The sequence below is a fragment of the Vigna unguiculata genome, chromosome 7 (genome assembly GCF_037176805.1).
Source record: "Vigna unguiculata cultivar grain cowpea cultivar isolate G323 ecotype 2 chromosome 7, ASM3717680v1, whole genome shotgun sequence".
In the NCBI taxonomy this organism is placed as follows: Eukaryota; Viridiplantae; Streptophyta; class Magnoliopsida; order Fabales; family Fabaceae; genus Vigna; species Vigna unguiculata.
The window spans coordinates 32,595,838-32,622,845 of NC_140798.1; the positions used below are offsets into that span (position 1 = coordinate 32,595,838).

At 32.7% G+C, this 27,008-nt stretch overlaps 2 protein-coding genes across 7 annotated transcripts; both read left to right on the top strand.

The window, feature by feature from the left end:
- Nucleotides 1-2,206: 2,206 nt before the first annotated feature.
- On the top strand, nucleotides 2,207-7,647 carry TPR5 (Tetratricopeptide repeat (TPR)-like superfamily protein). Of its 6 annotated transcripts, none has more exons than XM_085675509.1 (13): nucleotides 2,207-2,363; nucleotides 2,476-2,562; nucleotides 3,223-3,260; nucleotides 3,321-3,426; nucleotides 3,593-3,717; nucleotides 4,059-4,180; nucleotides 4,274-4,356; nucleotides 5,082-5,234; nucleotides 5,372-5,515; nucleotides 5,945-6,124; nucleotides 6,285-6,379; nucleotides 6,458-6,555; nucleotides 7,125-7,647. In XM_085675509.1, exons 1-13 carry the CDS (start codon nucleotides 2,361-2,363, stop codon nucleotides 7,226-7,228), a joined length of 1,338 nt encoding a protein of 445 aa, XP_085531635.1. In that variant the 5' UTR covers nucleotides 2,207-2,360; the 3' UTR covers nucleotides 7,229-7,647. The 6 variants fall into 6 exon arrangements, with proteins under 6 accessions (XP_085531635.1, XP_027934386.2, XP_085531636.1 ...); XM_085675510.1 differs by having other exon boundaries at nucleotides 2,258-2,363; nucleotides 2,485-2,562; XM_085675511.1 differs by having other exon boundaries at nucleotides 2,315-2,363; nucleotides 2,476-2,566.
- A 6,209-nt stretch (nucleotides 7,648-13,856) lies between these two features.
- Nucleotides 13,857-21,946, top strand: LOC114191502 (protein SEMI-ROLLED LEAF 2). Its single transcript, XM_028080693.2, has 20 exons — nucleotides 13,857-14,087; nucleotides 14,565-14,702; nucleotides 15,326-15,400; nucleotides 15,512-15,627; nucleotides 15,792-15,906; nucleotides 16,469-16,597; nucleotides 16,751-16,798; nucleotides 17,162-17,367; nucleotides 17,473-17,669; nucleotides 17,854-18,137; nucleotides 18,240-18,386; nucleotides 18,651-19,064; nucleotides 19,151-19,300; nucleotides 19,775-19,859; nucleotides 19,964-20,088; nucleotides 20,247-20,438; nucleotides 20,518-20,652; nucleotides 20,976-21,113; nucleotides 21,238-21,444; nucleotides 21,644-21,946. The coding sequence occupies exons 2-20, from the start codon at nucleotides 14,568-14,570 to the stop codon at nucleotides 21,740-21,742; spliced, it is 2,997 nt and encodes a 998-aa protein (XP_027936494.2). The 5' UTR covers nucleotides 13,857-14,087; nucleotides 14,565-14,567; the 3' UTR covers nucleotides 21,743-21,946.
- The last annotated feature ends 5,062 nt before the right edge of the window (nucleotides 21,947-27,008 follow it).

Consider the following 27,008-nt stretch of genomic DNA (forward strand, 5'->3'; position numbering starts at 1 on the left):
AAAATCACAGAATACATACCTGGTAAACCATACAAAAATGAAACAGCAAAAAAAAAAACGAAGAAAACTACAAAATCACATAATACATACCTGGTAAACCATACAAACTGAAACAACAACAAAAAAACGAAGAAAACTACAAAATCACATAATACATACCTGGTAAACCATACAAACTGAAACAACAACAAAAAAACGAAGAAAACTACAGAAAAACGAAGAAAAAAACGAAATCTGAGGGTTAAGATAACACAAACCCACGACGAACTCAGAAAAGAAAATAAAATAAAGACTCAACCACAAAAACCAAAGAAATGGAAGACCTTAAGAAGATGGGTTAAGATACTGCAGAATGGAGATGGAAAACTGAGGAAGAAGAAACTGTGGAAGAAGAAACTGCAGAACCCAGCTCAAACAATTTTTGAAATACACAACAATGAACTTTGTACGCAAAGGAATTGAGCAAAGCAGCTGAGAGCATTAATTAATCCATGCAAATCAATCAAATCATGCAGTACTCCTCCATCTAAGGCGGGAAAACGAAAATTACTTCTTTGGCCACACAATCGAACAGAATCCAAGCTTCATCGTAGGGGTACCTTGGTCAGAAACGAAATTCACAATGGGCAGATGACGGAAGAAGCAAAGTTACAAAAAAACCTTAAAATGGGACAACTGTCAAGCAGGTAAGTGGGGGTATTGGGGTCTTTTCCAGAGGGTATTGTTTTCATATATTTTAGATTGTATGGAAGAAGAAAAAAAAATTACTCATACTAATATTGTCATTTGATAATTTGAGTCCAAATTCTTTCATCTTAGAAGTGCAGAGTGTAAATTAGAAATAAGTATCAATTATTTAAAAAATTAGAAATAAGTATCGATTATTTAAAAAGTTTATAAATAATATAAAGTATACAGTTTTAGAAGGAAAATCATTTATAAATATGGTATCATGGTAGAGTTGAGGTGACACTTTACATATTTATGTTCCTTCAGCGAAAGGAAAAGTTTGTTTTCTCATGTTTTCTTTAGTAACTAATTTGAAGATATATCAGTTTAATAAGAAAGAAGAATGTTTGATGAGAAAAAGAAAGGTGAATAGTTTTAAAAAACCTAAAAAAACAAATAATAATTGGTATAAATAAAAAGATTGACAGGATTTGAGTGAAAGAAAGAAAGAAAGAAAAGAGTGAGTGGTGAGTGACTGATTGAATGTGTGAGTGTCTGATTGATTTTAAGATTGAGTGGGTGAATGAAGGGCAGCAGAATAAAAAAGGTGAAAGTAAAGAAAGAGTGAGGTGTAAAATGAAAAAAAAAAATAAGAAAAAAAGATTCATATTATTGAATAAAGTTGAATTGAAAGGAAAGGAGAAATGATGTTGAAAAGACCAGTGACTACTGAGCAGTGAGAAATGAGTAGTGTTTGTAGGACCATCCTGCTAATTCAATCATTCTCTTCTTATTTCTTATCAAATTCAAATATTAACTTCATACAAAAATTAATATATCATGTCACAAATTAATAAGTTACTAAAATAATTATTTTTTCATAAATTTTGACAATTTATTTTTTAATTTTAATATATTTTAAAAAAATTTAACTTAATTTTTTAATGTTACTTATGTTTAATGCTGATATTAAATTGTTTATAGCATTAAATAATTTTTTTTACCGAAAAAAATACGTTAAAAAAATTAATAAAATTAAATTAAAATAGTTATTTATCAAAATCTTTAAAGTTTTGAAATTAAAATTTATCAAAATTTTATACATAAACAAATTTTAATTTAAAATCAAAATTTTTGAAATAAAAATATATTTAACTTTAAAAAGTATAATAAAAAATTCAAATATATTATGTCATACATTAAAACATCTCACTGATAAGTTGAATATTTATTCCTTGTTAATCCCAAATAGAAAGTTGATCTTATAAAATATTTTTAATTTCTTAAATAGTTTAATTATTGACTTATTATTGTCTGCGGTGAAAATATATGAAGAAATTTTTAATTTGATATAGATTTTCTGCGTAGAATTTTTTAATTTCCTAGATATAAAGATAATGAATGAAGCAAAAATACAAATAAGGATATTACACAGTAAAGTATCTAACTTTCTAAAACTTTGATGGTAGAAGATAAAGGTTTGGGTCTCAGAAACAGTTAGCCCACAATACCATCAGTTATTAAAAAGTTTATGCTGATGGGCCGGCCCATAATAATCTCAACTCGCGAATGTTCTTCTTCGAAATAGTCACTTCCCACTTCGTCTTCGTTGTTGTATAATAGAATGATACAGAGTTCTTGCTGCGTCTGCTGGGTCGCCTGAAGGGTTAAGGGGTTTTCGTCAGCACAGCATGGTATAGTTGTTTCCTCACCCTTTTTGGCATTTTTTCATATGTTTTTTTTGTTTCTTAATTTTAGTTTTTTATTTTTTGTTCACAATGTTGTCCGTTGTCACATTTTTAATAGGATTTCCAGGGATTCTTAAACGACTTGCAGGATTGGGAACTTTCTAGAAAGGATAAAACACAAACAGTGAAGTCACAACAGGAAAATGTTGGTAATTTTATTTTAACCATCAATATTTTCTATCATCGTCCAACTGTGTACGTTTTGAGTATACTTCAACAAACATTATGATTCTTCAATTGACCTCTTTATTATTGGCAGTTTATTTTTTCTTATATTGATGTTTTTGTTGTGGTGGATGGATTATGAATGTACATGTACGGCGAAGAACCAAGACTTTTGTTTTACCTTGTTTGACTACTTCGTCTTTTTTATCAAATGGTGGAATTCAGTGATACTATTCTCTAACTTATGGAGATTTTGTTCTTTGTATGAGGAGGTTTGTTAATGGGTTACATTTTGTTGTTTACATATTTGTGGTACAAAGGGAATGTGAACTCTGAATATGCTGCCTGAAAACAATGAACATTTATGAACGAAAATAATTATTGTTGTAGCTCGAACTATGGGTTCAGATAACCATAAATTGGCGGAAGTTTGCACCTTTTATTCAAAGGATCTTTTGTGGAATGTCTAAAGCGTAATTTCTGTTTTAGGTTTTCTTAAATTTCCATGCTTTCTTGTACTTAGATGGTCTTAAAACAAGGAAAGGACCCCTTGATTTTGCTTATGTTGCATATCTTAAATATGTTTGTGCTTGTGTATGTATGGAGGAATTAATGCATGCGTGATGTGTCATTCTGACAGCAATTCACAAAAGCTTCATCTTCTCGACTGACTGGATCTGTGGGTGTGGATAAGGCAGCAAAAGCAGCAGATACTATTTCTTTTGATCCTGCAGGAAATTCTCCAGGATTGTACGGTTTATCAAAAATTAATGATCCTTTGAATCGGTTGCATGGTAGTTTTGTTCCTGAAGATGTTCCTGATGCTGCTTCTGAGAAAGATCTGGTAAGTATTTTTTTTTTTTTTCTTTCCCTCTGTTTTAGTCTCCGGATGACGGGGTTGGATTGATATGGATGACGGGGTTGGGATTGATATGTTGAGATATTATATATTGATTTTAGTGGTGCTGTCTTGCATGATGCTGATTATTCAATTTCTTTGCATCTTACAGGGAAATGAGTTTTTCAAGCAGAAGAAATTTAAGGAAGCTAGAGACTGCTATTCAAGGAGCATTGCCCTATCACCAACAGCTGTAGCATATGCAAATAGGGCAATGGCCAATATCAAGCTCAGGAGGCAAGCTTACATTACGTATTTAAAGAAGTTTGGCTGACTCATCAAAATATTTATAAAGTGTTGGATTTTATTAATATTTGAATTTGAAGTAAAAGAAAGTTAATTTTGCAATTATTGTGAATCGTTATTGGGTCTATCAACTCACTGATTCTCTGTGTGGCTTACTCATCAAAATATTCACTAAGTGTTGGATTTTATCAGATTTGAACTTTAAATAAAAGAAAGTTAATTTTCCAATTATTGTGAATTGTTATTGGGTCTATCAACTCACTGATTCTCTTGAAAGGATCTTCGTTTCTGAAGTTAATATGTTTTCTTCCTCATCTATTTTGTGTCTGTAGATTCCAAGAGGCTGAGGATGACTGCACAGAGGCCTTAGATCTTGATGATCGTTACATAAAAGCATACTCACGAAGAGCAACAGCTAGAAAAGAACTTGGGAAAATTAAAGAATCAATGGAGGGTGTGTTTACACTTGAATATTGCACTTGTCCATTAACTACATCTGTAACATTCTGATTTTGAATTCTTGAGTCTCAAATTTGCTAAATCACAGATGCTGAATTTGCTTTGAGGTTGGAACCAAACAATCAAGAAATCAAGAAACAGTACGCAGATGCTAAATCTTTGTATGAGAAAGTAAGTATATCACTATTTCCAGTATTGTTAGATGACTTACTATTTTTAATTTACATACACTAAGGAGTGCTTACGTAAGTCATGGAAATATTAGTTTTGAACTTGATGTTAACCAATAACCAGTTTACATACTGGCACTTAACAGCAGACAAGAAAAGTATATTTAGTAGCTGACATAGCATAAAATCAATTGAATTGATGTCTTGAACTAAGGTTATAAAATGTCAGGGCCTTTGATTTATTAAAATCAGGACAGATCAAGGAATTATGATGTTAACAAGACTTTAGAGATGGGATGAGGGGATGCTATACTTGACAATAGTGATTGGTGAATGGAGATTCAAAAATTGAAATCGTTAAGAATGTAGATCATAAGTCTTCTTGAAAAGAAAATACTGCTGGTTGAAAATCTATGAGTAGATATAATATAACCGTCTCCCACTACCGACAAATCATTGATAGAAAATGATAAGTACAGCTGTTTGTGAGCGCATATTATGGCCAGTTCATGTAGTCCGTACCAGACATTTGGTTGATAATGTCTGCATATTCAAACGCATGAATGTAGAGAGGGAAAGTTCGTTATAGAACGAGAGTATAGATCAGAGACTAGGATTTAAGCACCGTCATTTATTAGCTACTTTGGTTTTTTGTATATTTCCCCCCGTAGGTTCTCTGCTGCATAGATTAATGTTTTTTCTTTCTTTTTTTAAATATCTATCCAGGATATTCTTCAGAAAGCATCGGGAGCTCTGAGAAGCACTGTACAGGGAACTCAAAAAGTGGGAAAGTCAGAGGTAAAAGTTAACGGAGGCAGCATCCACCCCATTTCACATGGTACTCAAAAGTCTGGTCCAGCTGAAGTTAATCATAAAAAGGTACGAAACACTAGAGCTTTCAATATCACATTTCAGGATATATCGTTATGTTTATGGATGAGAGTGTTAAGTAGTACTTTGTTTGTGCTTTTCATGTAAATGTAGTTCACCCTAAAGTTTGGCTATGGTTTTGATAGGTTAGTGAGCAGCAAATACCTGTTAAAGAATCACTTATAACAGAGGAGGTCGATAGCAGAGACACAGTAACCAGAAAAAGGCCTCAAGCACAAGGAGTTGATGATTCTAAGAAAGGTTTGAGTGCAAGTAACAGTTTGGAACAGGTGAAATATCTTAAAATCCTTCCTTCTTGTCAAGTAATCTAGTTTCACTGCATATCCTAGTCCTGTTGGAAGCAACATGTATTCTTTCTTATCTTTAAAACACAAATAAATGTTTTTATGTTCTTCACGAGTTCTTATTTAAATGTGAATTATCCACATCCTATTCTTTTGGATCTTTATTAGAAACACCACTCTGTAATTTTGCTACTTTATTTTTATTCTCAGTAAATATTGGGCTTTTTAATGATGTATCCAAGTGTGGTTTACTTTCAATTGTTATTTAGGTTTTACCTCTACGACTTTTGTGTGGGTATATTTACATTTTTTTTTGTGCTTCTGGAATTTTGGTGTTAGTAATTGTGCATAAATGCATATTCCTTTTGTATTCCCATTTTTGATGAATTTGTTTTCGTGTTTTTTTCTTGACAGAGAAATCACAGAATTAAACCAGAAATGAAAGCATCTGTTCAACAGCTTGCTTCTCGTGCTGCTTCTAGAGCCATGGCCGAAGCTGCCAAAAACATAACACCACCAACCACTGCGTACCAGTTTGAGGTCTCGTGGAGAGCATTTTCGGGTGATCTTGCTCTGCAGGCTCGTCTATTAAAGGTGTACAACTTTTTCTAATTCATTTTTAATTTGATTATGTTGTCAATATCTAGCATATTTGGCATGGAATTATTAACAAGAGGTTCCATTTTATGCTTAAATTTCTGGAGTTCAGTGCTCTGCTTCATGTTGTAACAAACCTTTTTTTTTTGTATGTTAGGCTATATCTCCCCAAGAATTACCGAAAATATTCAAAAATGCTTTATCTTCTACCCTCCTTGTTGACATCATCAAGTGTCTTTCATCTTTTTTCACGTAAGTGGACATCTACAGAAGAAATAAATATTTTATTGTTTTGATTCATTTGTGATAGTGAATTTGCTCCTTTGGCAGTGAGGACATGGATCTGGTTGTCAGTTACATGGAGCATTTGATCAAAGTTCCAAGATTTGACATGATTGTAATGTGCCTTTCATCAACAAATAAGGATGGTACGTATTCTTTATAACAGTAAAAGAATTCTAAGTATTTCTTTTGCCACGCCTTCCTAAATCTATTGAAAGTTTAAAGTTATCAGGACATAAACAAGGTATAAAAAAGTGGAAAGATGAGTAGGTATAGGCAGAATAAGGGTCTCTAGTTTAAAATATGAAATGGTTAGAGAAGAAAGCAACGAAGATACAAAAATAGTAATGCCTTTTCAGCGGGAAAAAGTAAAGATTAACCCTTTTCATTGAATGGTAAATGCAGCAGAAAATTCTGTAACTTTATCAGACAACTGATGATGGTTTGTAAGGATAAGCCAAAGGTAGTTGTGGATGCGTCAATAACTATAGCCGATTTTAACATCTGGTTTCCCCCCTAAACCAAGAAAATGTAGATAAAATAAACGAGAAAGTAATATTATGGTCTGTGGTAGTAGTAACTAACCCTAATAATTCATGGAGTATATCTTGTTTGGTTGCTTAGTTTCTTATGGTGTTACTTGCTATTTCGAACTAATGGTTATTGTTGTCAGAATTTTCAATCTGATGGATTAAGTTGGTTATATTTTGTGCAGACATACGGAAGATCTGGGATGAAGTGTTCAAAAGTGAGGCAACACCAATCGAGTATGCAGAGATTCTAGACAACCTCCGATCAAAGTTCTGCCTTGGACAGTGACATCTTCACTTGTATGTTCTAATGTTATTTTGACTCGGTGGATCCTCTCCCATACGCAACCATCTTCACTTGTAAATTATTATGCTATTGAAATTGAAATATTGGAGCATTATTGACGTTCAGCTTGATCCATCGATAAAAAATGGGAGGAAAAAGAAAGCAAAAATGTGTATGCTTGATGCTGAGGAAGGTCTACGTTTAAATGCTTTTTCCTTTCACGATTTGGGTATTGTAAAATGAGTAAACGTTAAGAGGTAGTTCTAGCTGATAACGAGAAAATCAGCTGTTTATACTTTATTTCATTTATAATTTTGAATGTGTAGGGATATCGAATATTGATTCTTGTAAGTGACAAATGTTGCTTATTTTACTCTTAAAAGTGAGTTGCTTTAAAGGAGCTTACATTTCCTTGGTGTGAATCCGAGCACTTTAGAATACGGGTGGTAATTAGGGCCTCCGGCATGTAGGTTTGCAGAAAATATGCGGGGTGGTCTAGAAGTTAAACCAATAAACTCGTCACAGCTTGTTGCAGCTCAAGTGGATTGGTCCACAACTTCGTATAAAATAATTTTTTAAAAGATAAAAAAAAATTCGTATAAAATAATTTTTTTAAAAATAAAAAAAGTTGTATTTGTATATATTAGTTATTTTTTTTATAGACTCTTGTATTAATTTAAAGACAAGTATATTAACGTTTCAAACTTTTGTATAATTAGAAAGATAAGTATTATGTATTTTTAATGTGCTAAAAATTTAAAAAATATATTGTGTATGTTATAGTATGAATATAGATATGAAGAAAATGTTGAATTATCAATTTATCATCTAACTCTCTGAAGTCTTTACTTAATTTTATAAACTTTTTAAAGTTTCTTAATTTTTAAACATTGAAAAATTTATCATAAGAATTAAAAAAAAAGTAGGTCAGTCTACGGGCTGCGAGTCAAGTGATATGTGGGGTGGGTCAATGATTACAATCCACACAAATTGTGCAAAACGGGCCAGTCCGCGGTCTTATGCGAGTCGGGCCTAAACTGGTTGGACCGGTCCGCATTACCATTCCTATCTTAGAATGTGTCGGGGATTATTTTGAAAATTTTATTATTTTAATAATTGATTATATGTATTATGTTGCTATACAAAAGAAATATATTTTTTTATAATTGCTTTAGTTGTCATTTTTAACTAGATAATTTGTCTTTTATTAAATTTAAATAATTGTTTTTAATAAAATATATAATCATATAATATTACATAACTTCTCAGCTTTTATTCTTACAAATACTGGTATGTGTGCAATTTGTTAAAAAATGATGGTAAGAAAATGAATTTCCCTCTGATGTGATAACATCAGTTTTTAGTGTTATGTTGGGCCTGTACACGGATATGCATTGTGATTTGCTACGTTGAAAATACACAAAAAGAAAAGAAGGATGAAAGTGAGTGAAGTATAGTACAATTCCTTAGTTGGGTGCACTGGAAAGAGCCTGCCAAATCTCTTTAAGAAAAATGTAAACTTGTCAAAATTTCATAACAAAACTGAATACAAAGAGGAAATAAACAGAGTTGAAGTTGGCCATGTAATAAATTGTATTATTTTACATATTTTATGTTACTGTTTTAAATTTAATTTTTCTATTTCTACGGTAGTTATTTCATTTTATTTTACTTTTTAATTTTTAATTTTTTTTCTCACTTATATATTTTATTTCTCCAATATTGTACTCTAACACGAGGATGTTGATAGATATTGCGGGTATTAGAAGTATTCATTCCTAGCTCATTCTTTTGTATGTTAACATATTGTCGGATTATTAAATGAGATATTGGCATATCATGAACAAAATATTTGAAGGATTAAAATAATATATTCAAAAATTATATATATATATATATATATATATATATATATATAAAAGTATAAATAATTTCGTGTTAAAATTTTTCTATATATATTTTTTATATAAATAATAATTTTGGAGCTGTATTTATATAGAATTCATCGTAAATAAATTTTTATAATTTATTTTTTTACTTATCGAATATGTTCAAATCTAAAAACTTATTTTCTTTCTGGAATAATACTCATATGAAAGTGTAACTTTTTTAATCTTAACAAAGATATCTTTAATTCAACCATTGAAATCAATATATTATTTTATTCTTCATCAATATGTATAGTTTAAAAAAAAGCTTAAAATTAAAAGATTATTTATAAAAGTTAAATAAAATATTGAGAAACGTAATTATTTAAAGAAAAATATATGATAATCAAGTCACAATTAAAAAAAAGTTATGAAAAAATATATTACATAATTTTTTCTTTCTTATTTATAAGAAAATAAATATACAAGAAACTTATAAGATGAAAAAAAATATTAACTATTAACCTAGTATTCCACTATCATGAGATAAAAGAGAATTATCTTTTTTATCTTTATAAATGAAAGAGAACGGTGAGGATAGGAATAATAAATTTGTGTATATTTTTTTTTTTAGAAACAAAAGAAGACATGCAACGGATAAAAATTAGTACAATATGTAAAAAGCTTAAAAGAAAATGAGAGATAACATAAATAATATATCGATAAATTTTGTTTACTTTATTATATTTAATTTAATGTTTTATTATTTATTAATGTTAAATATTATACTTTATGAAAGAAATAAAAATGTATCTAATTTAATTTTTATCGATATAATGTATATTACACATATAACATCAAAATGAGTTTGATCCCTCTACAACATTTGAAATAATTTCAAAGTACAATACTTTTAGGTCGTGTTCTTTTGGGATGAATTATTGTTCCAAGGTAATTGTGAGCGTTAATTTAAGAGAATTATTGTGTTATTGTCTATTGAATTAAGAGCGAGACAAGACGATGATTTGCGATATTAGATTTGTAACATATGAGATTTGAGAGTGATAATGCCCATTTGACTAAAATAGCCTTGGTCTATGTTGTTGTACTTTTTTTATGTGCCCTACCACTCTCCTTCCGTTTGATTTTCCCTACCCCTTCCCTCCTTTCTACCATTGTTGTTCCCTCCTTTCCACCATTATTGTTGGTGGAGGACACACATGGTTCGAGAAACACAACTTGGAGTTGGATCTATTTTAGTAGAACCAGATCTATGTGTGAATGGAACCTATTCTCTTTTCGTGCAGCACTCGTGGAACCAATTTCGTTTGACTTGTAACCTGTTCTGTTTTCAAATATATTATAATATTTATTTTTTCAATACATAAATATTATTAATAATTTTATTCATGATAAAAAATATCAAAAATTAATTACAACTTATCTAAATATTTTTTATATTATTTTTAACACCAAAGACAATTACGTAATCTTACTTTTTCATCTATTAAATTTAATTTTTTATTAGTCACATCAGTCAAATCCTTCACAAATTTTCACAAAAGGTACTCTCAATCCACTTCATTATCACCCTCAAATCCCTTCAAAAGAACAACATAAATTTCACCACTTAAATAAATCCAAATCAATTATCTCCCTCTCCCTCAAATCATTCCTCATAAAAGAACACACCCTTAGCCCATACCAATAATATAGTTGAGTTGACCTTCGACTCTAACAACCTCGACTTGACTTTCAACCTAAGTTACTAAACTTAGGTTAACTCGACTCAATATTTGGCTTAGACGGACTCAACTCAAAATTGTGGTCCAACTAACTCATGTTGACTTTTGTCCCAAGTCAACTCGGTTTGACATTTGGTCTCAATTAAGGATGACAACGAGTCGGGTTGGGCACAAATAGTGTCTACCCGCTACCTGACCCACAACAAAAAATCCAACCTATTATTCATCTTGTTATCTATATGATACTGGTTTAAAAAATATGCACGAGTTTTTTAAAACCTACAGGTATCCTGGATACCCGCAAGTGTGGGTAGTATGATACCCGCAGGTAACACGTTTACAAACGAATATTAAATTGTTTGTTACCTGTTACCCCATGATTACTCGTTTGAAGTATCCACTCATGACATGTAGTAGATTTTATCCACGGATACTCGTAGGCATGGATATTTTTCCATCCTTAGTCCCAATTGACTTAGCTAAACCTTTGATCCACACCAACTCATCTCAATCTTCGTCCCTAATTGACTGGAGTTGACTTTCGGTAGGGATCACTTTGCTCGACCTTCGATCTAGGTCAACTCAACTTGACTCTTTAGTCTGATTGATTTAAGACGACCTTCGACATGGGCCACCTTGGCTCAACCTTCTCGTGAGCCGAATCATTTTGACCTTCATCCCAAGCTGACTTAGCTCAACCTTTGACCTAAATTGACTCGTCTCGGTCTTCAACTTGTACCAATTCTCCTAGATCTTCGACTTTAGTCGACTCAACTTGACCTTTGATCCTAACTAACTTAGTTTGACCTTAGTCTTGGTTGCTCAACTCGACCTTGGGTTAGGGTTAACTAAATTGATTATTCGACCTAGTTGACTTGTATTGACTTCTATCTTGGGCTGACATGTCTCATCCTTTTACTTGGATTGGCTCGTCCAACTTGCAGCCAGGTTAAATCGACTTAGCATGTATCTGACTTGATTCAAACTTTATTAACCTTAGTTGATCTAGCGTAGCTTTGACCTAAATGTAACTTAAACGATCTATTTGAGTTAACCATGACTTATCAGCCTTCTATTACTATTTTGATCTTTAGAATCTTTTGGCCTTTTTAACTCCGACTCGTATGAGTTAGAACCAATCCCTCTAAGCTGATCCGAATTAACAGCCTTAGTGATACTAATTGAATAATAAATAGATACAAAGAACTCTTCCCACTCATAATGGAGAGACTGGTTTCAAACTCTTGAGAGTGGGACCATTTGGTAGAAGGCCCTGTTAAGATGTCTGATTTATTTGTCCGGATTGAATAAAAATTATTTGGTCCGGCCTTGATTTTGTGTTTTGGGTTATGGGACCAATATGAGAGGCCCACAACACACTCATAAATGCATTAAACTGTGAGTGATATAGTGTCAGCCTTTGGTGATCAAAGTTAACCGGAAGTAGGATCCCGCTGGACCCAACCCAAGCACCACTTCGTCAACAAAAACTTTCTCACTTCATCAATATTTTAAAATTTATAACTTAATTTAATGCTTTCAACAAATTATTTTTATTAAAGATGTAAAATAGTTTCTTAATACATTCCAATATATTTAGATTAATAAAATACTTCAGAACTTTCATGGGCTAAATGACTTTTTCTAGCACCAACTAAATATGCATTATTAAAAAGATTCTTTAGCCTTAAGCAACTCAACGCATGCCATGTGCAATATTATTGTCGCGTGTTGCTATATGGTACCTTATAACATTATCTTCATCTTTCATCATCTTATTAGCTTTTATAATTATAAGATTTTCATAATGACGGTAATTATGTTTCATGATTACCCATTAGTTCTGAATTAAATGAAATGACTGATGTTAGAAAGTGTTGAGTTCAAAATTAATATATCTTTTTCATAGACAGTGTGAAAAAAGTACCCTTTTTTTTCTATTAAAATATCTTTGTTGAATCGGCAACTATATATACATTAAATCAATTGAAGTATTAAAAAGTGAGTTTTGTACTCATGGTAGTTTGATTGAGGAACGTGCTACAAACGAATAAAGAGTTTGAGGACTGTGACAATGTTTGTATTTAGTTATACAATTTTCACTTTTAACTTATATACATACATACAAATTTTACCTTTAAAATGTTTATTAATTTTTTCCTTGTACATTTTTACACGAGGTATAATTTTGTTATTACTGCTCTTTTATTTTTCTGCTTCTACATTTCTTTACCTAAATGTGACACTTTTCTTTTATTCTAAATTTAGTTAAAAATATTTTATAATAAAATACAATATTAATGGTTAAATGTGCAATATGAAGTAATAATAACTTAAAAACTATAGAATAAAATTAAATAAAAAATTTTAAATTAAAACTTACGAGAGTTCAAATAAAATACTAAGTTTAATTAATAATAAAATAAATGTAGTCCATGTTCATGTGATATTTGGATAAACGTTGCTGTAACGCATCGCCGTTTTCCAAATAAGTCAAAAACGTCTTCTATGATACTAATAAAAGAAACACAATTAACAGTTATTATAGTCCCTGAGGAATAAATGCACTTTATTATATACATATTTTTCTCATTGACCTATTCAAACCAAATTTGCTTCGCTATGTTCCAACATTTCAAATCATGTGACACACATTTTTTAATCTCTAACAAATCATTAAAAGCAACATGCTACATTTTTATAAATTTCAAATTACGTGTTTGATAAATAGAAATACTTAAAAATATTTAATTTGAATAAGTTGCGCGTGTTGTCCACTCACCGCTAAAATTCGCATGTAGTACCCAATTGAGAGTTCAAAATAAAGTTGACCAGGGAAAAAATTGTGACACAACAGTTTGAAATTGTAACAGAACAGTTTTTTCCACAAGCGTGCAAGACTGTGTTTAAAATTTTGTCCAACAAGGATAAAAAAATTACTTGTTGTGGGGTGTGTTTTGGAAGTTCTGACACTGTTTGAAAGCGCAGGGGCATAGGTACATAGCTTTTACAGCGAAAGAAAAAGAAAAAGGAAAATGAATTTGTGTTCCACCTGACACAATCACGTGATCTTCCGCATCCAATCCAGCACACAGACACGACATAGTCACACCTTAACTTCTCTTACGCCCACGCGCCATCTTTGTTCTCTGTTCGCTGCACTTGTTTGTTACAGTTCACTCTTTTTCTCTCCATTGTCTCCTCACTGTAGAGTCGGGGTTCACCTTCCGCTCCCAGATCTTGAGTGAGGTGCTGCTTTTGTTGTCTCCTTTCTCTCTGGCTTTTCATTGTTGATTTTGGTCTTCTCTGTAGTTATCTGGAACTTGGTGGTTGTTATTCTGGTTTTTTACTTGCTAATGTTAGATTTTTTATTTTTATTTTTATGCGGTTGGTTTATGCTCTGTCTATTCTTTTCTTGGTGGGTTGGTTTTCTATTGTTTGTGCTTTTTGAAAAACTGGGCATGTTTGTTGCTGTTTAGTGTGTAAATGGTTTTGGTTTCAGTGTGCTACTTCCATTTTGGCTTTCGGGTTTTGCTGAGTGTGTTCTTTGGATCCTGGCTTTGTTGCAGTTTTCTTTGTTTTTGTTTGACTTTCTATTTTGAGTTGACTTATTCATTAGGGCTTTTTGTTTTTGCTGGTTGATTTTGGATTTTTTTTTTGGTAGGGTATTTTAGCTTGGTTTGCTCTAAATTTGGCCACATTTTGGTCTTGTGTTTGGAATTGCAGGCAATGGGTGTCATCTCTAGGAAGATCTTCCCAGCATGTGGGAACATGTGTGTTTGCTGTCCTGCTTTGAGGTCAAGATCACGCCAACCGGTCAAAAGATACAGAAAACTGCTTGCTGATATATTCCCTAAGAACCCTGTTAGTGTCTTATCTCATCACACTCTTTTTCCTCCAAAAAAAAAAAATGGAAGTAGTAACCTCAATGAACTCCTTTGTTCACCACCATTGCAGCTGGTTTAGCCAATGGCTCATTTTTTTCTATAGTATGAACACTTACTAAACAAATTTATTGTAGAATCTAGCATTTACATATTCATTATATCCCCTTTGAATGAGAACATTGTTGTTTCCCTTACCTGAAGCATAAAAATTGAACCATCTTGTTACTTCTGTGCATTGCCATGGGTTATTGTTTGGACAAAACTTATGTACAACTCCTTAGACTCTATTAGTGTTGTTTTCCTATTAGAATTGTACTTTCACCTAGGTAATCTGCATAATAAAGGTTTTCATTTAAGGTGAACTTAAATTTCTGAGTTGAAACTCCAATTCTGATTGGATAATAGCACCAAAGTCCTATGGAAACCTTGTTGTTTTCAGTTATTCCTTGTTTTCAATGCAAAGAACTTTTTATGAAACTCAGCATGCTTGTTGGTGAATCAATATAGTTTACTATATGTCAATCTCTTTCGACTTTACCATCATATGTACATGAAGTAGAAATCCAGTCACTGTATTCATGTTTCAACAACTCTTGTCAGGATGAGACTCCAAGTGACAGGAAAATCATCAAATTATGTGAATATGCTGCTAGAAACCCTTTCCGGATTCCAAAGGTATTTCATTATTATATTTCGCATGTGTATTTGTAAGTACTTTTATACACAAAAGAGGAAATCGTGAAGGATCGATTTGTTGAAGTTCACTATTTGTGCTGTTTCTGCTAGATAGCAAAATATCTTGAAGAAAGGTGCTCCAGGGAACTTAAATCTGAGCACATCAAAGTGGTCAATATTATAATGGAATCCTTCAACAAGTTGCTTTCCATTTGTAAGGTTCAGATGTAAGTTTCTCATGATTGATTAGCATGTTTCCACGTTATCAAACAATTGATATGTTATGGATTCTTTCCATTAATGCATTATAATAAAGATATTGATCTCTACTGGCTTGTCTTTTTGTGATTCATCTTTGAAAGAATTTTTATCTATCTCTTGCATATTCCAGAGCATATTTCGCTGTTGATGTACTTAATGTAATTTCGGAGCTCTTGAGCTATTCTAAGGATGAAACCATCCAGACACTTGGTTGCCAGTGTTTATCGAGGTTCATCTACTGTCAGGTGAATTATACAATCCAAAAACCCTAAGATACATATTGTGTGCTTGCATTTGTTGTTTGTGCATGATTGTAATTGGGTTAGATCAATGTTTACCTGGGTTTATATACTTGTAAACAGAAAAAAACTTGACACAATGTCTTTGTATAGAACTCAAATTTAGTGTATATTCTAGTGATTTTCAGTAGTGAGTTGACAATTTATAAGATGTCTCATACTGGTTTGGAATATGGTTGAAATACTCCCAATAAGACTTGGTCAATCCTCCTTCCTTGAGCTAACTTTTGGTAGTGAGTTAAGCCTAACCTCCATCTGTAGTAAAAATTTTTAGTACGAGGTGGTGTATTAACATGTCCCATGCTTTTGAGGAACTTGAACTAGCTTTTGCTAGTGAGTTAGGCTTTGTCTGTTTTTAATGATGACTATAATCCTTCCATGGCTATTACATTTGGTCTTTCTCATAAAGATTCATTGATTGGTTTTCCTACTACTTTCTTCCAAACTATAAATAAGCTGATGTTAATTTCCAATGCGTATTCATGCTTTTGACACAATGAGAAAACAGGTGGATGCTACATATACTCATAACATAGAAAAGTTGGTGAGGAAAGTATGCATGCTATCAAGGGAACAAGGTGAAGCAACTGAAAAGCGCTGCTTGAGGGCATCAAGCTTGCAGTGCCTTTCAGCAATGGTAATCTGTGCCTCATTTTGATTTGCTTTGTACTCATGATGTTTTACATTTTAAGTTCATTCTCTTATAATTGCTTTCCAATGTTTATTCTCCCATAAAAATTCGTGGTTGTGGTGTGTTCATCATTTATCTGACTTTCTTTCCTTTTGGCAGGTTTGGTTTATGGCTGAATTTTCACACATTTTTGAAGATTTTGATGAGGTACTTACAAATTTAAAGATGCTCCCCATTGGAATCATTCTAGCCTTTTAATTGTTGGAAATGGCACATTTCAAATTAATAATGAGGTGAAAATATGATGAAATAATTTTCTGCGTGAAGATATATGGGACTTCTACCTTTCCAAGGTTTTATGATGCTTTCAAATTCATGTCTAAAAAGTAATAACCCATTTGTCATGGAAGTTTGATGTTTTCGCTTATGGGGTACTAGGAATTAAACCTGGCAGACATGTAGCTACAATTATATTGTATTTTCTTTGATCAATAAGCGCATCTGAATTTTTCGTAGCGAATTTGTTTGTCTCTTGTGTCAGATATTGTTACTAATTTGTTGAAAATGTAGATTGTTCATGCCACTCTAGATAACTGTGAGTGGAGTAGACAAAATGAAGATGCTGATGCCAGGGCAGAGGCACATCATAATTGGGTGGATGAGGTTGTCCGTTGTGAAGGTCGAGGTGGTTCAGTTATTGGCACTAATGACAATCGATCTAGTTGCTTGATCATACAGCCACGACCAGAAATAAAGGATCCTTCCCTTTTGACTAGGTATATGTTATTCAGAAGCTTATAGAAAAGTGTATATGTGTTACTCTGTCTGTTGCACTGCGTTTAATCACTCTTTGGTTCCCTTTTTAATTTTTTTTATTATAGAGAAGAAATTGAAAAGCCAGAAATATGGGCTCAGATATGTATTCAAAGAATGGTTGAATTAGCCAAGGAAAGCACAACTATGCGTCGTGTGCTGGATCCAATGCTTGTCTACTTTGACTTTAGACAACATTGGGCTCCTGAGAGAGGGTTAGCAATGATAGTTTTATCCAGAATGGCCTACTTCATGGAGAACTCAGGTACTATTCCTCTCACCACTTTTCAGTGGATATGTTGTCAAATTTCATGTTTTACCTTCAAAAGCATGTGGACTTTATTTTGAAACTGCCATGAGCCATGGGAGAAGTTCTATATCAGGGTCTTTTGTAGAATCTTCTATTCTTTTTCCATAGTGATGATTTTCTTCTCACCTTTTTTCAACAGGGAATCAACGCTTAATTTTGGCTTCTGTGATACATCATTTGGACCACAAAAATGTCGTGAATGATCCTCAACTTAAGACCTTCGTTGTTCAGGTTGCCACATCTTTAGCCATGCAAATTAGATCTGGGAGGGGCTTGGCAGAGATAGGTTTTGTTGGTGATCTTTGCAGACATCTTAGGAAAAGTCTTCAAGCTTCCACTGAATATGTTGGGGAGCAAGAGTTGAACTTAAATATCTCACTTCAAAATTCCATTGAGGACTGCTTACTAGAAATTGCCAACGGGGTAGGCTCATGAATGCCCCTCTATTCCCTCCAAGAAAACATTATTAATTTGGTCATTGCATTTCAACAGCTACTAAACTACCCTTTTTCTTTCATTGGTTAGGTCACTGATGCCCAGCCACTTTTTGACCTGATGGCGATTACCCTAGAAAATATACAATCTGGTGTTGTTGGTCGAGCAACCATTGGATCTTTGATCATCCTTGCTCGTGCAGTCACCTTAGCATTAACTCGTTTACAGTCACAGCAGGTGAGAGGAGCTTCTTAATCAGATAGTGTTTATAGCAAATTATGTCGACTGCGAATTGAAGCTAGAATATCTAGTATCATAGTTTACAAAATATGATTATATATACTACTAAAGTTTTACATGTTAAAGAGAGAGAGAAGAGTGGCATTGTCTGGATCATAACTTTGAAATTCGAATTGATAAACCTTTTTTCCATTTGTGTATTTAGGGAGTATTGGAATACTGAATATATCTGTTTGATCAAATTTTGATGCTTCCTTCTAGGGATTTCCCGAAGCTCTTTTTGTGCAACTCCTAAAAGTGATGTTGCATTCAGATGTGGAGGCTCGTGTTGGAGCACACCTTATATTTTGCGTTCTTCTTTTTCCAAGTTCCTTCCATACACATGAAATTTCTTCTCTGCGGTCGCGATATCTAGATCAACACAACAAAAGGCATTCTCATACTGCTTCTGTGTCTGCATCTGCTTCGATTACAGCTTTACTTGAAAAACTCCGTAGAAATAGAGATACCACCAAGGCTGGAAATCATGGGAGTACTGTTCATGATGGTTGCCAAGAAAGGGATATTGTAGCAGAAGATTGGAAGCAGGGATGTGGCTTAAAAAATTCCCCTAACTTTTACAAGCTCAGTTCTATAATTGACAGGGCTACAGGATCGCCTAGTTTGACTGACACGGTTAGTAATTAATTGGTTTTGTTAATTGTGGTTATTTTTGAGTAAAATGTTGTTTTTACTAAGTTTTGGTATTGATGGGTTCTCAGGAACCGTATGTTATGAAACTAACTGAAGATCAAATGGCGCAACTGCTTTCTGCCTTTTGGGTTCAAGCCAATCTTCCTGATAACTTACCTTCAAATATTGAAGCTATAGCTCACTCATTCATATTGACACTAATAGTTCTACGCATAAAGGTAGAATTTTATATGTATTTTATTACTTTGTCTTTGTCATTTTTCGTATCCCAGTATATGTTGAATTTCTGCTTCTGGATAGATCATGCATGGTAAATTGAGTTTGTTTGAGTTCCCAATAAAAGTCAATCTTCAATATAGTATAATAGACGTAAGTGAAATTAATTGACCGAAGTATCTGTGACTTTGACTTTGGTAAAAATATAATGTCATAGCAGGCTATCAAACTACACAAATTTGTTGAACTTGTCATCTTAAATTATTCTCTTCTAATTTGGTCTCCTTCCATTTGTCTTATGTTAACCGTGGCTGATTGCCCTGCCTTATAGGTGAATATATCTATGCTTTTACAGTTGGTAAATATTGGATTCTCATTTTCGTAAATTGAATATAATCAAAATCTTCACTGCACTTGCTGCAATATACTTCTATAAATATTATACTGGGTATAATGTTCTAAATTCAATGTTGCAGAACCTGAAAGACAGAGATAACCTAGTGATCCGATTTTTCCAGCTTCCTCTGTCTCTCTGGACTATGTTGCTGGACCAAAATAATGGTATGACATGCATATTTCCTTATGTGGACTATTTATAATTTCAAAGGACTTACACATTTTAAGGAAAAGAGAAAGATGTGAAATTGTTGTACTTGTTCTTGCAGGAATTATGCCCCCAGCTTGTCAGAGATCTGTATTTGTGTTGTCTGCTGGCATGTTGGTATTTGGCTGCAAAATATTTCAGATTAATGATGTGAATGAAGTTTTTGCGTCATTGCCAATGTCTGATGTGAGTAACTGCTGTGGTTCTGATGCTACACTACATTTTAATGTTTGTTAGAGGAACTCTCCACTAATTTTGATGGTATAGAAAGGCATGATTTTTATGCAAAATCTGAAGTATATACATCTTGATTCTTGACAATTACATGTTTTTTTTATGACTAGGTTGATCCTTTCTTGAGTATCGGTGATGATTATCAATTATATGCTAAGATCAATGTGGATGTGAGAGAATACGGTACTGCTGCTGATAATCAGTTAGCCTGTTCAATGTTGTCAGAATTACAGAACAAAATACGTGAATGTCACCAGACCATAAGGGATGCTTTGGTTCATAATTTATCTAACGTTACTGAGGTATGACATTATATTCAGTGATCATATTTTGTTCATAAACCCAACACTCTCATTTTCTGGTGCTGTCCTGTTTCTTAAGTTGGATGCAGATGAAGTGGCTATGCTGTTGTCAGAGACATTCAAGCCTGATGAAGAATTCGTGTATGGTCCACAGTCGATGCTTGATCAAAATCAAATAATCTTTCATTCCCAGGAGTCATTATCATTTGATGGGGTATGTTATTTCTGAGTTTGTGATTGATGTCTCAGTAGATGTTGTCCTTTCTATTACATGCACGAAGATGTTGTCCTTTCTGTTCTAGTGTTTGTGTGCGCACGCATATTGAAACAGTTCAAAATGTGGTCCATGACATTATATTTTGTATCTCACAAATGTCATTGGCCATGGCTTGATAGCATGGGTTTGATTGTTTAGCCCTTACCACTGCAGACTGAAAGCTTCCTGGCCATAAAAAGAGAATGACTTTTTATTTGTAAACATGAAATTGAAGTTTAATACCAATGTTTCAATATGTTTGCTTTTCCCCGAGTATGCAGGATTTTCCCTTAAATTCAGCTGGTGAAGATGACACAATCAGTGAAGCATCTGTCTCTGACCTTTCTCGATTTATTCCAAAGATGCCTGTATCCCCTTCTGCACCTCATGTTATCAGCATTGGACAACTTATGGAATCGGTAAGTTCTCTGTCTTGCATGTGTGTATAATCACAGGCCAATTCGAATTGGAATGCATACATTTCATTGTTACTCATGATTACTGTTCTTCCTACAAGCTCAACAACCTATCCACTGTTTGTAGGCTTTGGAGGTAGCAGGTCAAGTGGCAGGAACCGCAGTCTCTACTTCCCCCCTACCATACAACGCCATGGCTAGCCAGTGTGAATCACTTGGGACATGTGCAAGGAAGAAGCTTTCAAATTGGCTGGCCTTTGAGAACCATTACATCCAAGAAGCTGATAAATCGTTTCTGGCCATTGCAGATGTTAGAAACTCAGCACTTGAAAAGGTTTGTTCTGATTCTGATAACACTGGATGGTGCAATCATCATTTGTCATGATTCCACTTAGTTTTTAGAAAGGGTAAACAATGTTTTTGGTTTCTCTAAAATTTTTAAGAATTACCATAAATATATTCTGTGCTGTTCTAAATGAATCCAACTCATTAAATGCAATGCTGACATTGTTAACTTGTTACTATTTTTGTAGGTAGGAAATGGTGATGGGCATGGGCAACTGGCAAGGGACCCCATGAGGCTACCTCCTGCAAGTCCCTTTGACAATTTCCTCAAGGCTGCTGGGTGTTAAGATTAGGTTTTCCATGCTTACATCTTCTGTTATGTATAGTTCTAGTGTTAAATGTTGTTGCAGGTTCAGTTTCTAGGGTCTGTAATCAGTCCTTGTAAAGGACTAGTAGGTAAATCCCAGTACTTTGACTTCAGTGATGAATATAATTGTAGAACGACAATTTCTCTATCTGCTGAACTGTTCCAATCTAAGGTCTTTATGATATGGAGTCTGTATCTGTTTATCTGGGTCCGACATGCTTGTCCCACGTACTGTTTTGGAGTCAATTGCACTGCAATTCGCTATTTTTGTGTAAATCCAGTGATTAATGCACTGCAATACTCTCGTGGGCACTGTCTGTTCGTGGAAGGCTATTATTGGTTGCACGTGTTCACCAAGTCAAAATCTGTCACAATGCATGCATAAAGAAGATCAAGATCATGTGCAGTCTGCAACTCTAAAGTTCACTTTTTTTTTTCTTTCAAATTTTTATACAGTAAAAACAGTAATTTTAAACGATTTTCATTTTAGATTTGTAAAATTACATATGTTATCGCATTCATATTTTCAAATCAGCTCTTAAAAAGTCTCACTAAATCAGTGTTTTTGCAACATGTTCTTGTTGCACTTTCTTGTTAATATCATACTCTGTTCATAGACTTGTATAGTGGTAATTTGGATGTTTTTGAAAGTCTATGTTTGAGGGTGAGTAAAGTTTTTGGAAGATTACATTGTGCAATTTGAAAGGATTAAACTAACAGTTCTCTTTGGAATTATTTGCAGTTGTTTTTTAACTGGAAAGAAAAGAACCTAGATCACGCATAAAGAAAAACCAGAAAATACTATTATCATTGTTAAAGGAAATAACTCACTATGTTTTACTGTATAAAAATGAATTTTGGAATAAACAGGTGGGAGAAGAAATTGTGAGTATATTAAAATTGGAACGTTAGAGTATGAAACTTCATAGTTTACTAGAATAAAAATTGAAAAAAACTATGTTTAAGAAAAGCTAATACAATCTAACAAAGTGCCCATGCACCAAAATACATTATTATTTAAATCGACAAATTTGTTTTCATCGTTAATTAATGCTACTTTTATTTTACATCTGACATGTATGTACATTGTATAGACAAAAGATTAGCCTAGAAAAATCTCATCCGAGTCTAGTACACTCCTACCTATATGTGGCAAAGTGTGTCTCATCATGAGTTGGGACAAAATTAAGTTAGTTTCATTTTTTGATGGTAACAAATTTTGTACTCAATTCAACTTATAAGGAGTAAATTCAACTTTAAAATATTTTATTATCTATTTTATTTTATATATTTACTATAACACAATAAAATAAATTAATTAAACTTATTTATTTATAGTTATAGAATTAAAGTATTAATTTATTTCAGAAATATTATTATAAAGATAGTAACTAAAAGTTAAAATATTAATTTATATGATTGACCAAACAAATAATTTAAAAATCTAAATCATTCTTTTATTATTGAATAGATTCTAATACTTCAAAAGATTAAATTATTATTTTACATAATTATAAGTATTAAATAATTAAAATAAAAAAGTGATGAAAAAATAATATAAAAATTATAAAATATGATTGTTGATGGATTACATGTTAACCAACTTTCAATTCGATTTGAATTAGTTTAGTTAACTTACATTTAAAAAAATAAATTCTTTTTCTAACCTAACTCAATTTAAAGCATTGACAAATCGAGTTGACTCAGATTTATATCACTTTAACACCTCTACTCATATCTCATATTTATATAATAATATAATTAATATAATAAAAGTAAAGATTATACCTTTTATTATCTATCTTTTTTATTCACCTACTTCCTTTCTTCACTCTTTAATAAGTATTAACTAAAAAACCAAATTATTGGTTATTACACCTTGTATAAATATTAATTAAAAATTATAAGTTAATTTAAATTTGATATTAGTTTTAATAATGTTTTCATCTACATAACATTAAAAGTACTCTGAGTCTCAATAATATATTTTGAAACAAAGACAGCATAAAAAAAAGTTAACAAATAATTCAAATTCGTTTATCGATTTAATATTTTAATTAATTTTATCAACTTTAGAAACAAGGCAATGTTAAAGCGCGTTTGATAGAAAGGAGAAAAATCCTTAATAAAGAAATATATAAAAGTATGGTGAAAAAAATAATTTTGTTGAAGAGAAATGAAAACAATAATTTTGTTGAAGAGAAATGAAAAAAATAATAAAGAAATATGAAAAATAGTAATGTAAGTCTTTTATCTTTTTGTAAGGTGGGTCACCAATTTATTGGACCTACACTGATTTAATTAAAAAGACTAGAAAATAGATTTTTTTTATGGGTACCTAGCCCATTATGCAATTTAAATATGCAATCTTTGCATCCAGATTTGTTACGAGAGAATATAGTATAGCGTGAACATACAATGAGACAAAAGTTGTGAATGTTTCTAATGAGAAAAGAAAAGAACCCATTAAGAGTGAAGAAGAAGAAAAGAAGAATCAGTTTATCATGTGCAAGTTTGTATAGTGAAAGTATCTTGGAGAAAATATTTTATTCCTCATCTCATATATTAGGGTTCCTTCTGTTGGTTATTTAAAGTACCCATTGGAGTTTGTTATCCACCTTGTTGCTGAAGAGAAACAATGTTTTGTTAGACCCTTGGAATCTCTGAGAGAACTTCTGGTATACCTATTAATTATTATTAGCTGAAGATTTTACTTACTAGGTCTCTTGGGTTTTTTCTTTCATATTGAGGTTTTTCCACGTTAAACAAGTTTTGGTGTTTGCTATGGGGGTTTTGCTTCCGTTTGTTTATATGTTAAACAAGTTTTGGTGTTTGCTATGGGTTTTGCTTCTGTTTGTTTATATGTTAATTATACTAGAAGTTCTCTTGGAGATTCCAAGGGTCAACAAAGCACTGTCTCTCTTCAGCAACAAGGTGGATAACAAACTCCAATGGGTACTTTAAATAACCAACAGAAGGAACCATAATATATGAGATGAGGAATAAAACCTTTTCTCCAAGATAGTTTCACTAGACTTACACAGGATAAATTGGTTGCTCTTTTCTTCTTCTTCTTCACTCTCTCTGATGGGTTCTTTTATTTTCTCACCAAAGATACTCACAACTTTTGTCTCTCTATATTTTCTCTCATAACAAATCTAATGCAAACATTTTGTATTTAAATTGCATAATAGGCTAGGAGCCCATATAAAAACCTTCTTCTTATTTTTCTTAATGAAATCAGTGTGGATCCAATAAATTGGTGACTCACCTTACAAATCTCCCCCTCAATAATTAATTGGGGTCATAGTCAACCCAACTGGATTTCTCCTTGTAGATAGCATATTTTCCTGCAGATAAGATCTTTATCATCATATCTGACTTATTCTCATCAGTATAGATTGTATAGATTTTCTCCAATGATAATTGCTTCATCTCTAGTGCATCCAGTATCCAATGATACCAGACTTTAATATGCTTTGACCTTGAATGAAAAGTTGAGTTCTTGCTGAGATGGATTGTACTTTGACTATCATAATACAAAACAAATTTTTCTTGTGATAATCTCAATTCTTGTAGGAATTTTTATATCTACAAGAGCTCCTTAGCAGCTTCTGTAACAACAATATATTCTACCTCTATTGAAGATAAAGCAACACACTTTTGTAATCTAGATTGCCATGACACTACTCCCCCTATAAAAGTCATCATATAACCAAAAGTAGACTTCCTAGAATCCATATCACCTGCCATATTTGCATTTGTGTGACCATTCAACACAGGATTACCACTTCCAAAACATAAAAACTCTAGAAGTACCTTTGAGATACCTAAGTATCCATTTTACAACTTGTCAATGCTCTTTTCTAGAATTAGCAAGGAAACGACTCATAACACCAACAACATGAGCAATGTCTGGCCTTGTACACACCATGACATACATCAAACTACCAACTGTAGATGAACATGAAATATTCTGCATTTCTTCCTTCTCATTCTCACTTTTAGGACACTGCTTTGAGCTCATCTTGAAATGACCTGCAAGTGGAGTGCTAACAGGTTTAGAATTTTTTTCATATTAAATCTCTCTGATACCTTTTCAGTATATTTTTGCTAGGATAGCCACAATTTTTCATTCTTCCTGTCACGAAGAATTTTCATGCCAAGGATTTGTCTTGTAGGACCCAAATCCTTCATTGCAAAGGACTTGCTCAACTCTCTTTTAAGAATTTGAATGTCATTTTTATTATGACCAACAATCAACATGTCAACAACATAGAGCAAGAGAATAATATATTTTCCATTAAGAAATTTCTTCACAAAAACACAATGATCAGAAGAAATTTAATTTTATCATACCCGTAATCCATCATGAAAGAAACAAATTTTCTATACCATTGCCTTGGAGACTATTTGAGCCCATACAAGTTCTTTCTCAATCTGCAAACAAAATTTTCTTTACCTTTGACTGCAAAACCTTGTACCATATAGATCTCTTCCTCCAAGTCACCATGAAGGAAGGTTGTTTTCACATCAAGTTGGTCAATTTCTAAATTTAAACTTGTTGTCAAGCCAAGTACAACTTAACAGGTGAAAATATATCTTCAAAATCAATATCATTTTTTTGACCAAAGCCCTTCACAATCAACTTTGCCGTATACCTTAGCTTTGAGTTATTCTCTTCTGATTTCAATTTGAAGACCTATTTATTTTTCAATGGTCTCTTACCTTGAGGCAGCTTCACCAATTCAAAAGTATGATTTTCATGCAATGATTTCATCTCCTCTTGCATGGCTTTGAACCACTTGTCTTTCTCTTCATGCAACATAGCTTCTTCATAACTTCCAGGCTCTCCCCCATAAGTCAACAACGCAAACTCACGAGGAGAATATTTTTGCAAGGGAAGACCCATATAACTCAAGTAAGCATGTCCCATATATACTCGTGGTGGCATGAAATGCTTTTGGTCGAGAGGGGAGTACCAATGTGAATAGACTCACACTTGAGGGGGAGATTGTTGGGAATCCAAGTGTGAGTCTAAGTCTCATATTGAGTGAAAATAAGAAAGTTGAGCACCATATAAGAATGAAGACCCATAAACTCATTGTCTTAAGGTTTTAAGTTGAGAGTGGTATCAATCCCTTATGTGTGGGTTGAGCTCATGTCCCATGACTATTGTATCTCCCCAATGATCCTCTCTTGAAAGACCCAACAGTGGTATCTGAGTCCTGTATCGAAAGTCTTCC

Bases quoted from the DNA above. Each gene is read 5' to 3' on its own strand.
- LOC114191502 (XM_028080693.2), top strand. From the start codon at position 14,568: ATGGGTGTCATCTCTAGGAAGATCTTCCCAGCATGTGGGAACATGTGT. The intron at 15,628-15,791 runs GTAAGTTTCTCA...TGCATATTCCAG, and splicing joins TCCATTTGTAAGGTTCAGAT to AGCATATTTCGCTGTTGATG. The intron at 15,907-16,468 runs GTGAATTATACA...ATGAGAAAACAG, and splicing joins CGAGGTTCATCTACTGTCAG to GTGGATGCTACATATACTCA.
- TPR5 (XM_028078585.2), top strand. The intron at 3,718-4,058 runs GCAAGCTTACAT...TTGTGTCTGTAG, and splicing joins GCCAATATCAAGCTCAGGAG to ATTCCAAGAGGCTGAGGATG. The intron at 5,516-5,944 runs GTGAAATATCTT...TTTTCTTGACAG, and splicing joins CAAGTAACAGTTTGGAACAG to AGAAATCACAGAATTAAACC.